The 16436-nt window shown below is 34.5% G+C and overlaps 1 protein-coding gene across 1 annotated transcript in view; it reads left to right on the top strand.

The window, feature by feature from the left end:
• Asxl3 (ASXL transcriptional regulator 3) overlaps positions 1-16436 on the top strand; it is a 90174-nt gene that overhangs the window by 25070 nt on the left and 48668 nt on the right. The window contains exons 4-6 of the mRNA XM_074070051.1: positions 2765-2882; positions 3834-3953; positions 13766-13929. Coding sequence (XP_073926152.1) covers positions 2765-2882; positions 3834-3953; positions 13766-13929 — 402 coding nt within the window. The remainder of the gene's footprint in view (positions 1-2764; positions 2883-3833; positions 3954-13765; positions 13930-16436) is intronic.

The following is a 16436-nucleotide window of genomic DNA, read 5'->3' as shown; positions in this document are numbered from 1 at the left end:
TCTCTTTCTGTTCTGTCTTACCCGCCCCCCAGGTTGCCCTGACCCAAAACGCATTTCATGCTTTGTAGAGTATTGGGAAAAGGACATGGCAGCCTGTATTTGAGTGGTTGATATGCTTATAATTGCAGAAATATTTACATTACCCCCCCAGCCCCCAAGAAAACCTGCTAGCCCTCTTTCCTTGCAGAGTGCAAGGACCAGGAGCCATGTGGACAGGAGCATTGTCTAGGTGCAGTAGGTTAGTATCACCCAGGCTCTCCCCAGCATCTCTACAGGGGCAGTATTGTTTTTTCTCCTTTTGACATCATTCTGATATGCATGGAAGGTACCCTAGTCTCTGGTGTCAAACAAATCCTGCTTCCTAGAAAGTGAGTAGGATACCTCAAGACCAGCACAGACTCAGTTTAAAATAACAGCATATAGACTGTGAAATCCAGATGCTCGTTTGCTGTGCTGGTAACTGAATCCTGGTGTGCCTGAGTTGGACTCACCACCTACTACCTTACCTCTAGCATTATTGTCATAGTAAATATATACTTCCCAAGTTTTGCTTATCTTCCTCTAGAGGTATTTGGGAACAAAAATAAAAAAGTGTATATTTTTAATATACTTAAAAGCTATTTTTCTGACATGATGGGTCCTTAATTTTGGTCATCTCCAGGCCCATATGGTATATGTGAGTATTTAAAAAATATTGTGTTGACAAATATTGTTTGATTTTTCTGAACAGGAAATGCTAGTCCAAAAAATTATTAAAGTAGGCTCAATATTTGTTAGCATTCTTTATCACTGCCTTACTCTTTAAAATTGAAAATGGCTATGGGTTTTTATTCTTAAATTAATTCTATTGTGGTTTCTTTCTGGTTGCTGATTTTTCTATTGTAGATTCCTCTCGGCTCTAGAAATGGAAGACCACATTTTTGTGTCTTAAATTATTATTTAGCTCAAATGCTCTCAAAAAGCATGTCATCTTTGACTTCCAATTCCAGATTCTAGGCCACTAGTTATGTCATCTTTTTTCTTAGCCAATGTTTTCTAAAATAAATTCTCTAACTTTATATGTACACACACTGAATATTTTTAGGATGTCTTTATATTTTTCTAAGACAAGAAGTTAAAATCTGTTTAACATAGACTCTGAAAATTCACTGTTTTATATATAGGCTTCATTCTTTTGTGAAGTTTTACATAGTGGGCAACGTGAACTTAACTGTTATCTAAAGTACTGTGTTGTGTCTTCTGTTTTATTGGATCATTAGGTTAATGTCTACAAAGTGCTTGTAGTTCTTATTACAACATAAGAGAGATTTATGCAAGTATGTGCATAGTTTGTTTGCAGTCGCATATATGCCTGGAAGAAAAAAAAACACATCTTAAGTATTTTAGAGCACATATGCTCTCATTAAATATATTATTGATGGCAGGCTAAAGGTGAGAAGGACAGTATTGTGTTAATCTTTGTATCTTTTTTCCCCCACAGTGCCTGGTACTTTATAAGAGCTCTCTAAGTGTAGGAATCAAAGGGAGCTGTCTAGTGTTATCATTAGCGACCATATCATTTAGAATAGATTTCCCAACATTTTCATTTCTCATACAGCTTTCAATCTCAGCTGAATTTGCCTTCTCTCATTTAAGTGCTATTTAATTTTTCAGTTCTGTAATCATTTGATTGCTAAATCTTATGGCCAACATGTTGACCATTCAGCTGATATCCTGTGCAAATAAAATGACATTGTTTTTGACAGCATGAGAGTATGGAGTCAAGGTAGTATTTCAGGGGATCCCAACAACTGTTAGTCAAAGAACATTAATCAAGTAACTGAGATGTTGTAAAATTGGTAGAAATTGCACAGAAACCAGAAATATAAAGGCTGTCCGCGGCCAGCCTTTTAACCTTTCGGGGAGTTTCAGCATTCCTGTGAGTGGATTTAATGGCTCTACGTTTAGTGTGCTTAAGACCTTTTTTATTACAGGTAATTTTCTGCATTAAGCGATCAGCTAGATAAAGCTGTATTTCAAAACTTTTAAATGCCTTTTATTACATTATCATCACCATGGTCGATTCATTTATGAAACACAAAGCAATCCCATTTGGATAGATTTATTCCCGTATCTATTTTTTGTTGGATTTACCCGAACCCCGTCTTGTTCGTGTTCTGAAGGTTAATGCCCAAAGTCAAGCAGACAGAAGCCAAGTGCTGCAAGGTTTCCAAGATTAGGACTGATTCCCTTCACAGAAATAAATGATTCCTGCCATGTTCAGTGATTTTGTGCAGCGCTCCCCACGGCTGAGTGAATGCATCAATACAGTAGTTCTTACACGCTGTACATACTGATGACACCCGGTGTTAACTGATTGACTGAGCAGTGCACTGGAGACGACGCACCTGCAAGAGAAGTGCAGACACATATATTTTTATCCTGGTTTCGAAACATTTATTTTACATTTATTTTTCTTTGGAGTTAAGGCTTCAAATTCCATGGGCTCTCAAGCCACACTTCTAAGGTAAACTGTTAAGAGCTGCTTTTTTGTCAGAATTATACCAAAAATGGTCTCAGGCTTATACCCTTTGCCAAAGCCAGATTTTCTGCTTTTGAGGGAAAATGACATGGAGGTAACTATTAGAAATCTGACAGATGAGGAGCTCTGTGGAATTTAAGTCTCTTAAGAGGTTCTAGCTAATGACAGGCAAGTGGATCATTTAATTCAATTATGAGAAATCATTGTGGCTACATTTTTACATTTTATTATCATATTTTATAGGCTTTGAGGCAGCAGCAGAAAAGAAGAAATGGAGTCTCAATGATGGTAAACAAGACTGTTCCTCGTGTTGTTTTGACACCATTAAAGGTGTCTGATGAGCAGTCAGATTCGCCTTCAGGTAAAGAGCTAAAATATTGTATGCTTGGCCAGTTTCTTCCCGGAGGAGACTTCTTCCCGGAGAGAGATGGCATTTTTTTTTTTTTTTCTGAAACTGAATAATACTTCCATTTGAAGTCTAGCTTAATTTTTTTATATCTTTGACTCTTTCAGTGACTCATATTTTCCAGTTTTATTTTTTTTTTAAAGCAGCAGTTCACTCATCATCAAATGACTTAATTTGCTAATGTCAGGAGGTGTGAGAAAATGGGTGGTGATGCTAGGTGGATTCTGTTGTTGCTTTGGCTTTTGTTTGAATGTTGATCTTCAAGGTGGACCTCATACTGATGTGTAACTCCATCAAAAGCAGTTCTTCTCTGAGTGTGAATTTGTTTTTTAGTTTTCTGCCACAGAATCTAGGATTCTTTATTAGTTTTAGTGTTCTAACAACATTCTTCTCACCTTAGTGGAACCCTGACCTTTCTTCTAATTTACCTCCTGTCACTTTATCAGCTATCTTCCATTCTATTTATTACAGATTAATGTTTACATTTCTGTTTCTGCTTCAATCTGAAGTAATTTATAAAGGTCTAACCTCTCCCTTTCTTCAAGTTTCCCTTTTTCCTTCATCTTTCTGTCTCTCGTACCATTTCCAAATGGCATCTTATTGTTCAAGCTTACTCATGTATTTTTACAAAAGATCTGACTCTATTTCTTTTAAAAGCTATCAGATCAGTGAATGTGTTTTTTGACTCTGCTATTAGGCCATCTGTTCTTGCTTTTTGTCCTGTTTGATTGATTTATTGGGCTTTTCTCTTTATATCCAGTAGGGGAATCAGATTGTGGCCAAAGGTAGTATATTAACTCTTGGGGAAAAAAAGATTATATCTGTAGTTCTTAAAACAATTTTAGATTTTTCTTTCCAAGGACAGTGAGAAGAAGATAATGGCATAATAACTATTTCCTTTTTTAGGATCCGAATCTAAAAATGGTGAAGCAGACAGTTCAGATAAAGAAATGAAACATGGGCAAAAATCTCCCACTGGAAAACAAACAAGTCAGCACTTAAAACGATTGAAAAAGTCTGGTTTAGGTGAGTGTTTAATAGACTATAAGAATTCACATTTAACAGGTATATTTTCAAATAAATTATAGACTAGTTCCAGAACATTTTTTTAGTGTTTGAACAATGAAATCAAAATATCTGTCCATTTATCTAAACCAAAAAGGATGCGAAGTAAAGAAACCTTGTAGTTACAATTGAATAGGCTTAAGCTTTGTATTTGTAAACAATAATATTGGATGAAGCAGAAAGTAAAGATAACAGACTTGAAAAATATGTATTCAAAGTATAACCTGCCTAGTTATGATTTGTTTAATGTACAGCGTTTTGTCTGTGAAGCTAGACAGAATGTGCTTATTTGGAATGTACCGTATCAGGGAAAGATGCCTTAAACATCCTTCCTAAGAGGAGTACGTCATCACTGGGTCCACTACAGTAAACTGCCCTGCCTTGCGTTTTGTCTCTTAGCACCTATCTGATAAAAGGTATAGAACTGCTAAGAAGTATGGGATTCACAGTCTGTGGGTCTCATCAGTTAAAACCAAGTTTTCTTCTAAACAGCTCCTTCCTAGTAACTTCAGTGGGAACCCAAGCACAGTATTTGAGAATAAAAATGAGAATTAAAAAGACAAAAATAAATGCTTCTTGGACTGAACATTATAATTGTTGACCTTTGTCTTGTTGAATGACCTGGACCTAATGACTTCATGTCTATCTTTTAGTTATTTTATGTGTGAGTAGGGGTAGGTAGATGGTCCTAGAAACTACAAATTTATTGACCTGCACTATATTACTGATTCTGCTACTTACTTTCTAGTAAATTTAGTATCATTTTTATTTACAGAGCGTATCTTCTTATAAAGTTTAAACCAGATTCATTTTTTTTGGTAAAATTTTTTGATTGCCTACTCTATGCCAGTCATTTTGCTAAATTCTGGGACCATACTTCCAATAAAAAGCCTTTGAATAGGATTTATTATGTATTTAGTTAAGAGATTTCTGGGAAAACAGATTTTTTAAAAAATTTAGATTCTTCAATACAGTATAATTAAATATTTTACATTATTTCTAAGACTGTCTAATTTTATAATTATTGTCTAACCCTAAATGTATCTCTTTGTGTCATGTGTACATGTACATATATACTGGTTTTTTTCCTAGTACTTTGGGTTGTAAGTAGCTCCAGAAGTAGAATACTACAGTGAGAGAATGACATATATAGAATGTGGTGTGTGTGTGTGTGTCTAAAACAGAACCATGTTACCATTACAAATTGATTTATAGGTCAGTGACCTTTAGTAGTTAAAAATACTCTGCTAAGCCAGATGCAGTGGCACATACTTTAATTCCGGCACTTGGGAGGCTGAGGTAAGGGTATCATGAGATTGAGGCCAGCCTGAGCTTCATAGCAAAACCCCGTTTCAAAAACAAAAACAAAACTCTTCATTTTACAGCTAAAGAAATTGAGGTCCAGAGAGGTGACGGAGGTTGCTTATCAGTGACACAGCAAAGACAGAAGCAAGGCACATCTGGCCTTCACAGTTGGAGCCTTTGATCTTGGATAGATCTTAATGTCAAACCATCTATCCCTATTCCATACTTGTAGGTAGTACTGCGGCACATCTTAGCACTATACGGCATGACGAGACTGTCACGAGTGTTAAAAGTTCAGGTACTAGTTACATAGGGAAGGAGAGCTGACAGCTGTAATATTTCCTGGACAATCCTGTATTGAACAGGAGGAAGAAAATGGTGGGATGTAAAGTAAATCAATTAAGGTAGAAACCTGAGAAGAGTAAACTACTAGTGATTACTGGGAAGGAACTGTGACTCACTAACCTAGCAAGCAGCTAAATGAGATGGCTTATTTTGTGCAAATGAAGTCAGTAGTACTTGTTAAACTTCCAATATATGCCTGGCAGTATAAAATGTGAAAGCTGAAAAGATCCTTAAACCTAACTACCCAGCCCATGTCTCTTTTAGATGGTTATTTTTCATAACATTTTTATTAGTGCCTATTGTGTAAGATAGGGGAGTCCAGTGGGATATTTCATTCACGCATGTAATATACTGTGATCATATTCACGCCCTCTATAATAACTCTTTCCTATCCTTACCTCCCACCCGCATGCCTTTAAAACATCTTTCTTGCATTTTTAAATGGATTTCATTATGAATTTTGGATATTTAGAACTCTGTACATCTGCTCTCCCTCTTTGCCAATAAATTGTTGGCTTCTTGGGAACAGTGGTCTTCATGTCTACTTGTGGTTCCAACTGTACCCATTATATTCCTCTTGTTTAGTAGGTGCTGAGTAAGTACTGAATGAATGAATGGTTGTAATTACCTGAGTGAGCTAGTAAGTCAGTCTGGATGAATTCAGCTACTTATGCCTTGTATGAAAATGATCTCTGTGTTTGGGCAAGGACATTCTTTGTGAACCTATGTGTAGCAACAGAACTTGTAGCTATGAATGACACCACCCCACAGCCCTCTGCCAGCCAGATGGTGAGAACTGACTCTTCTTCCTCTGTTTCTCTCACTTGAGTCAGATGTCAAATTGATACAGTTTCAGAGTTGTGTTTTTAACTTTCATTGCTTTCTCTTGGTAGGGATAGCTGTGTATACAAGTCCTCACCTGTTGAAACCATTCTGAATTAAAACCAATGCTATAAGTCTGTTCTGATAATTCTGAAATAAAATCTAGGAAAAATTATACTGTATGGTGTAAGCTTTAAATTTTCATTCTCATTGTGAGATTTCCCTAACAGTATGAAAATCACATCTATAATTATTCCTCAAGTGTTTCATCTCCATCTCTAGAAATTACTTAACTTGCCAAATTGCAGGATAGTCATCCTGCTAAAGGTGTAGGTTTTGCCTGAGATCTAATGGGTTAGCCAAAGACACAGTGGACCCTGTGTATTTTCCTGAGAACTTTGCAGTCAAGAAATCACTACAGAATTGAGGACAGAAATACAGTTTCCTTATGTCCCCTCCCCCCAAAGGACAAATTTCTCTATTAGTGCCATCCTGCACCAAAGTGGTCCATTGTTACTAATAATTAGTAACATTAACATACATCCTTATCACATAGATAGTTTACTTGGGGTTTACTCTTGTGTTGTATATTCTTTTGGTTCTCACAAATATAAAATGTATCTACCATTGTAGAACCAAATAGAATACTTTCACTGCCCTAACTATCATCTGCTTATTAATTTCTCTTATTTCATTTTCCTTGTTTTCTCACGTTTCCTTAAGTAAAATGTAAGGTTCTTGAATTTGGTGTCTTTGACCTAAACCAGTTTTTAATTATGCTTTTATACCCAGTCATAGAGTAGGAGTTAGAAAGTGCCTCCTAAACAAATCTAAGCTTCTAATGGATGTCTTTGAGGGATTTTTAATAATGTTCTCACTGAACCCAGCTTCTGGGATTTATTCCAACATTTTTTTTTTGGTTTAATCTTTCTGTAGTAAAGAATTATAACTTCACTAGTTTTTAAAACTGTTCCATACTCTTTAAATAAACCCATGCAGCAAAGAAAGAATAAAAATTGAATAACCAATATCCTCACATCCAAAATAATTATCCTCAGTGTTTTATAAACATTATTTGACATTTCTTAATGCTTATTTATAGCCAGAGATTATCTTTCACCATTCATTTTAATTAAAATAACTAAATTTAATTAATTTTAGACTAAATAAGAAACTGAAGTAAAACCAGAAACCAAAATTGTTAAACATTGCCCCAAGATCTATTCATATCTCTTCAAAGATATTAAAAATATATAACTGAAGTATAACTGATTATCTTTTTAGCTATTCATTTCAACTTTGGATGATATATTATAAAAGAAAAAGAAGTAATTATCCTTCCAGTCTCCTGTATCTCCATGTTTTTGTTATGTTAGCTTTTAGACATCAAGATTGATAACATTTATATTCTGTTTGCTTAATCATAATGCTTGTAGTCCTTTAACTCGAGTTCCATATTTTAATGGATTCGGTGCTCTGTTACTTTTATACAATTTCTTCATTTGTGAAGGTATGTTGATTCCTATTGTTTATGTTAAATTTGCAGATTTTTGTCTGTTGATACATTTGCCTCTTAGAATTTCCTCTTTGAAAACCTGCTTATTTCATCTGAACTGTTTCAGAATTACCCCTCTCCAGTTTCTTTGAGACAATGAGGAACTGTTTGGGCAGTTCCTCTTTTCTGCCTGGTCTGCGTCCTGTGTGTGCTTCATCCGTCTGTGAGTGTTCATGTCTCTACTTGTACACATTTTATGCATAATTCCTATGCTTGTTCCTTCTGGACATATAAGTCTTGAAGCTGTCAGACTACCCTAGATCAACAGGTACTCCACAGTCTTTAATGATGGGTGGTTTCAAAACTCCCTCTGTCCAAAATAACAGGGACTTGCTCTGACCCTACTGGACTCATTCCCCACACTATTACCATAAAGTCTGTTGTAGACCATAGACTCTTAGTGTGGCAGTTCCATAATTGTTGCTTTCCTGACTCCTTTGCCCTGCTTCAGCTACTGCAGACCCTCTAGGCTAAGTGTCTGGGAATTAAGACACTAAAATGACTGCATCTTTTTCCTTCTCTCAGACTATAGGGAGATTTGAAGTACCAGCTTTAATGAGATAAGACAATCATATATAATTGGATTGTTCTTAAGCCAATTAAGAGTACATGTGTAAGGATAATTAAAATGGAATTAATCATCCTCTGTAGCAACAAATTTAGTTCATCTGCTCTTTGTTCCAAAATTATAACACATATTTCTGCTTAGGTGGACATGTTGGAAATAGATCTTCTGTAGGCTTTGTCTTAAAAGACCATGCACTTTGGTACTTTTTTTCTATGACATTCTTAAAGACTTTAAACCATTCTAAATAGTAGCAGTGTTGGTCCTCCTCACATTTCCAAAACTCTACTTTCAACTTCTCAGAATTCCTCTCAAATCATAGTTGCTCTCAAGAAATCACCTCAATACCTTTGTAAGACAATATTTAGCCCACAGAAGAATGAAGCAAATTCCCTTTTATATTTCCCAGAATTCTGTAGATTTTGCATCTGTTTCTATTGCTGAGAAAAGAGACTTCTTCTATTTCTTCTCTTCTTACAGTTTTTTTGTGTGTGTGAAATACTTCAAACATACAAAAAATGCTGATACTAATAAAAGAGACACAAATATACCGATCAACATGACTCAGAATGGCAGACTTTTATTTTCTTTTCCTTTTTTTGGTTTATTTATTCATTTATTCATATGTGCATACATTGTTTGGACCATCTCTCCCCACTGACCTCCGCCCCATCCCTGTCCCCGCCCATCCCACTTGCTTCCAGGCAGAACGTGTTCTGCCCACTTCTCCAGTTTTGTTGAAGAGAAGACAAGCAATAATAAGAAAGACATAGCTTTTTCGCTAGTTTGAGATAAGGATAGCTATACAGAGGGTTTCCTAGCATTGCTTCCATGCACAAGTGTATTACAACCCAAATTGATTCATCTCTATCTGACCTTTTCACTACTTCCCAGTCACCTTCCCATAGTGACCTCTGTCAGTTTAAGATTACTTAATTAACTCCTCTACAGTGGACACATCAAACACTTTCAAGCTTTGGGTTCCCTACCTTTCCCTATTCCTTCTGAATCTGAGCCTGGCTAACCTCGCTCAGAATGATGTTCTCCAGTTCCATACATTTACTTGCAAATGACAAGATTTCATTCTTCTTCATGGCTGAGTAAAATTCCATTGTGTATAAATTACACATTTTCTTAATCCATTCGTCTGTAGTGGGGAATTTTGGCTGTTTCCATAACTTGGCTATTGTGAATAGCGCTACAATAAACATGGGTGTGTAGGTCTATGGAATAACCTGAGTCACGTTTCCAAAGTGGCCGTACTAGTTTACATTCCCACCAGTAGTGTACTAGCTTAGATTCCCACCAGTAGTGTACTAGCTTAGATTCTCCACGTCTTCGCCAACATTTATTGTTGGTGTTCGTGATGATAGCTGTTCTGACAGGGGTGAGGTGCTTTTTTAAAATTATTCATTTATTCACATGTGCATATATTGTTTGGTTCATTTAGTGCTTTTTTAGAGGTGCTTTTTTAAAATTATTCATTTATTCACATGTGCATATATTGTTTGGTTCATTTCTCCCCCCTGCCCCTCCTCTACCCTTTCTCCCCCTCCTCCCTCACTTCCAGGCAGAATCTGTTCTGCCCTTATCTCTAATTTTGTTGAAGAAAAGACATAAGCATTATAAGGAAGACAAAGCATTTTTGCTACTTGAGTTAAGGATAGCTATACAGAAATATTCCTAGCATTGCTTCCATATACACATGTGTTACAACACTTGTTTTGATTTGCATTTTCTTAATGGCCAGAGATGGTGAGCATTTTTTCATGTGTTTTTGGCCATTTGGATTTCTTCCTTGAAAAAGTTCTTTTTAGTTCAGTTGCCCATTTCTTTATTGGTTCATTGATTTGGGGGGAGTTTAGCTTTTTAAGTTCCTTGTATATTCTGGTTATCAGTCCTTTGTCTGATGTATAGCCAGAAAATATTTTCTCACACTCTGTGGGTGGTCCCTTTAGTTTAGAGACCATGTCTTTTGTTGTACAGAAGCTTTTTAATTTCATGTAGTCCCATTTGTCCATCCTTTCTCTTAGTTGCTGGGCTGCTGGGGTTCTATTGAGGAATTCCTTGCCTTACCTATTGCTTCTGGAGTATTCCCTGCTCTTTCCTGTACTAACTTCAGAGTTTCAGGTCTGATATTAAGGTCCTTAATCCATTTTGAGTTGATACTAGTACGGGGTGATAAACATGGATCTAGTTTCAGTTTTCTGAAAGCAGATAACCACTTTTTCCAGCAATATTTGCTGAAGAGGTTATTTTCCATCATATGTTTTTGGCAACTTTGTCAAAAAGAAAGTGGACATAGCTGTGTGGATTCTTATCCAGGTCCTCTATACTGTTTCACTGGTCTTCATATCTGTTTTTGTGCTAGTACTATACTGTTTTTATTGCTATTGCTTTGAAATATAGTTTGAAGTCAGGTATTGTGATATCTCCGGCATTGCTCTTTTTGCTGAGTATTGCCTTTGCTATTTGTGGTCTCTTGTATTTCCAAATGAACTTTAGGGTAATTTTTCAATATCTGTGATGAATGTCATTGGGATTTTGATGGGAATTCCATGGAACATGTAGATTGCTTTTGGTAGTACAGCCATTTTTACTATGTTGATTCTACCAATCCATGAACACAGGAGATCTTTCCACCTTCTGTAGTCTTCCTCAGTCTCTTTCTTCAGGGGTTTGTAGTTCTCCTTGTAGAGTTCATTCACATCCTTTGTTAAGTTTACTCCTAGCTATTTAATTTTTTTGAGGCTATTGTGAATGGAATTGTTTTCATATATTCTTTCTCATTTTGTTCATAGTTATTGTACAGAAAAGCTCATGATTTTTGTTAGTTGATATTGTATTCTGCCACATTGCTGAAGCTGTTTATGGTGTCTAGGTGTTTTTGGGTAGAATTTTTTGGGTCTTTGAGGTATAGGATCATGTCGTCTGCAAATAGGGATAGTCTGACAGTTTCTTTACCTATTTGTATTCCTTTTATTTCTTCTTGCCTTATTGCTCTAGCTAGGAATTCTAGGACTATGTTGAGTAGGAGTGGGGAGAGTGGGCACCCTTGTCTCACTCCTGATTTTAGGGGAAATGGTTTCAGTTTTTCTCCAGAATGGTAGACTTTTAAAAATGAATGTAACTTGTTTACTTTTTGAGTATTTATAAGTAAGATTGGCCAATCATTTTCATTTTCTAATACTGTCCTTTCTTTTTTTTTTTTTTGGTGGGACTGGGGTTTGTATTTAAGGCTTCACAACTGATTGCAAAGCAGGTTCTCTACCACTTAAGTCTCACCTCCAGTTCTCCTTATTTGTTCTTGGGAATAAAGGTTATAGTAAATTCATAAAATGAATTAAGGAGCTTCCGTTATAGACCTCTTTTCTGGAACCTGTATAAAATAAAGAAGGGGGAGAATTCTAAGAAAAGATAAAAATCCTCCATCCTATATTAAATTCATCTTAAGAACTACTTATAATTTGGGTTTTGAGTATATATGGTGAGGATTGCCTACTGATTGACTTTTAAAATAAATTTGCCGCACATAGTGATTTCTGTGACTGTAATCCTAATACTTCAGAGGCAGAGGCAGGAGGATTGAAAGTTCAAGGCCATCCTGGGCTACCTAGTGAGACCCTCTCTCAAAAAACAACAAAAAAAGTTTTTAAAAGTATATCTGTGTTTTCTGTTTTTAAGTTAAATTTGGAAGTTTATAGCCTTAAAATAGTTTGTCTGTCTTCGAAGATATTGATAAAAGGCATCATACTACATTATTATCTTTTAAATCTATCTTTTGTAATTATATCTGCCTTTTAAAACTGCTCTATATCTAGTATAATGTCCTTACTTTTAATTCCTATTAAATTTTGTGCCATCTCTGACAAGAGATTTCTATTTTTTTTGTTTAATTTTTTAAAAAGTCAACCTTTTTATTATTGATGGTATTCATTATTCTTTTCTTTTGCATGTATGTTCACCCTTATTCTTATAATCTTTCCTTCTTTCTTGAGGTTTTATTCTTTGGTTGATTTATTAACTTCATTATTTGAATACTTTGCCCTTGAATTTTCAATCTTATTTTTAAATCTACCTCCTCATATATATAATTTACTTTGAAAAGCAGTTGAGCAGCATCTTATAAGTTTTGGCATTAACTCTTAAATTTCCATTATAATTTTTTTCTCTGACTCATGAAGTATTCAGTGTGCCTATGAATGTCTAAATAAATAGTGAATTTGCAGGGTATTGAAGAGTTGCTGTCTTTGTGTTTTGCCTAGCTTTATTTCTTTATGGACACAGAGATGAAGTTTTATCCGAATTCTTCAGTATTTGTTGAGAATCACTAAGTCAATTGTGACATTTTTTCTTATTGTACCTTGAGTGCTGGGAAGAGCAGTTGTTTTGTCTAAGAGCACAGAGCAGTGCCCAATGTTAAATTCACTTGATCAAAAGTGAATTCTGGGTAGTCAAAGTCCTCTGTATTCTTACAGTAAATTTTTAATCTTATTTATCAATGTTGGGAACACACATTAAGACTTCCTCCTTCCATTATGATGTTAGCATTTTACTTATTTTTTTTTAGTTCTCTCAATTTTATATCTTTTGAAACTGTACTGTTTACATGGATGGAGGTTCAAGGTCACTGTATATTTCCAGATAATTATTTCTTATAGTTGTAAGAATTGATAATTTTCATCCCAATAATGTTTTCTGCATTTGTTAATCATGTTAATATTGTGTTATTGATTTTTTTATTGTTTGAATCTCTGGTCAGTATTTGATAGTTTATCTCCTAATTTTACCTGCCTATGTGATTTTTATTTTAAATATATATCTCCAAAGCAGCATATCAAACCTAAGGCTTATAGAACTTATATAAATTATAGTTGTTACTGTTTACACTTCTTTAGTTTGTAAATTTTTGATCAATTAGAAGTACATAATTAAAATGCTTCTTTATTGGGACCTGGTGCTACTTTGAGTTGAAAAAATTTAAGATGTTAAATGAAATATAACTTAGACCAGACACAAATCTTATTAAAGAGGCATTGTGGATGACTTTTTCTGAAAGTCAAAGGAATAGAATCAAGCATATTATTGAATATGTATATTCAGTATGTGCATTTACATGTGTGTGCATGTGTGTTTTTCTCAATCTGTGGTAAATTTCTACCTCTTGCTTGTTCATCACAGGACACTTGAAATGGACCAAAGCTGAGGACATTGACATAGAAACCCCAGGATCTATTCTTGTCAACACTAACTTGAGGGCATTAATAAATAAACATACATTTGCTTCCTTACCTCAGCATTTTCAGCAATACCTCCTGCTTCTGCTCCCAGAAGTGGATAGGCAGGTAAGTAAAGTTTTGGACATTTGATATCAGTTGGTAGTTATATTTAAAGTGGCAGAACTGTTATTGAAGATGACCAATATCAGAATGGACTATTGTGTAATAATGTATATATTCATAAAATGTTTTTATGTCTATGTATTTATTGCTATCATTGATTTATTTGTTTAGTCTGCCAAAACAGAACCAATTTTTAAATTCTCCATAGTGCGATAATTCAGAATTTAAAACATAATACACTGTGGTAGAGTGAAATGTGTAGAATTCTCATATTGGAAAGGGAAAACAAAGAAATCAAACTTTCTACTATCAAATGAATCTTTGAAGTAGCTGCTCCTTTGCCCTGAGGGAATATTGAAATTCAGTAATAAAAAGCCAAGGTTTCTAAGAAATTATGTAAATGTTTTTATTTCCACCTCTTTCGAAAAGGCACTTAAAATTTATGTTTGCATTTGCTTTCTGAGAGTCTATCATCATGAATATGATTGTCTATAAATAATCACCTTTTACCTTTCTTTTTTGAATAACTGGAAATGTTTTAAATATACTTTTGAAAAGCTTCTAAAATAAGGAAATACAAATATAGACCCATAATAGCAGACATCAATCATCTTCTCAAGCTGTTTCCTTAGGAATGAAAAGGAAAAAAATTTCACTACAAAAAATTTTATTAAATTTCACAAAAATTATTAGGTGATATCTTAGGAACATTTTTCTATGATTCTTATTTCTGTAAATTCTGACAGTGATATTATTCCCAATTGATGGACTTAATGAATACATGTACATTTATGAATTTATATCTTGAAATGACAGGTACATCAAGGAATTGAAGTAGGCAAGACTGAATCAATATTTCTATATTAGTTTAAGTTTTCTTAGCTTTTTATTTGATCTGTTTTCAACTACCTTACCCATTTTCTGTCATAAATACTTAAGTTTCATAAGCAGTACTTTGCTACAATTCCTGTTGTCTTTTTGAGTACTGATATTTGGTCATATTTTGAAAAAGATTGTTTTGATTTCAGATGCATTTTCATTTGACTGATAATTTGCCTTCATTCAAGAAAAAATTACTTAACATTTACTATGAATATGCTAGGTTTTAGATGCTTCAGTATAATGGAAAGACAATAAATGCTTAATAAATGCTTATGGAATGAATGATTGTATACTGTAGTTGGATACATACACTTTTTTGGTAAATAACCAAAATATGAAGGTAAGCTTAGAGGACAAAAAAGTACAAAGAAAATTGTACTTTTATAGGCAAGAAGAAATATTACAGATAAATTCAGGGTCCTTGAATCAAGCCTTGAGATACAGGTAGAAATTGAATAAAATGGAAAAGTACCAAGAGAGAGGTCCAAAGGTATAAAATCAAAAGCTAATTTGGTGGAAGTCTGGATTATAGGAAGAAAGTGCAATTAACTGTGGAAAGATATTGGAAATAGATTTTGGAAGGTTCCTTGTGTATGAAGCTAAAGAGTTTGAATAATATTCCCCTGTGGCTGCCATACAAAGGCACTATCTGCCATGCAAAGATTGTGAGCAGTGCTGTAATGTAAAAGATGATGCTTTGTAAGGAAAGTATTTTGTCAGTACTGAAAGGCAATGTTGGAGAAGGGAAACATGAAAGTGGAAAGAATACTTAGTGAGCAATTTTAGTTGTTCCCAAAGGAGGCATAAAAAGGACTGAGGGGATAGTATTAGAATTAAAGAGAAGGAGGAAAATGCAAACATCATTGTCATCATCATCTTTCCCCAGTTCCTTTTTTTTTTAAATAAAATTTGAGGGTATAGCTCAGTAATGGAGTGTTTTCTATCCTGTATGTAAAGCCTTGGGTTAAAATTCTGACACACAAAAAAAAGAAGAAGAAGTGGGAGAGGGGTGGGGGAGGAGGAGGAGGCGGAGGAGGAGGAGAAGAAAGAAGAAGAAGAAGAAAGAATTAAAGCTACAATATAAGCATCATTAGAATTTCTGCCTTTTTCCTTTATATAATTTGAAATTTGGAGTCAGAAAAACATCACACATGGTTATCATAATGTATCCATAGACTGGTTCTTTTTTTTTAATTAAATAGTTCTTTAAATAGTTATGGATTTTTTGGTATAAATTCCATTTTTCTATATTTTCCTTTTGTTAGAAATTTTCACAATATGAAAATTAGTGGTAGTAGTTTTACATTTTGTCACATAACCCCTGAAGCAAGGGATAGAGAGAAGCCATAATGCCTCTCTGTTTATAAGCTTGCTTGAGAATAGTTAACTGTTCAGGTGTTAGTAAAAACTTGGAGAGGGGATTGATTTATTAGTATATGCAGCTTTCCCCCCACTTTAACATATGTGTAATTTATCTTGTTTACAATTCTGTCTCCAACTCATGTAATACATTTTGGCATATATAAAATGATCAGATATTTTTGGAGTGAAGAAATGACAAATTTTCCTAGGGTTAGGCAAACATTCAGTAACTCTAGAGACAAAATCAAAACCTAATATTTTATTCA

Source organism: Castor canadensis, chromosome 4, assembly GCF_047511655.1.
Source record: "Castor canadensis chromosome 4, mCasCan1.hap1v2, whole genome shotgun sequence".
Classification (NCBI taxonomy): Eukaryota; Metazoa; Chordata; class Mammalia; order Rodentia; family Castoridae; genus Castor; species Castor canadensis.
Note: the sequence above shows the minus strand (reverse complement) of the source record. Positions and strands in the feature narration are given on the sequence as shown.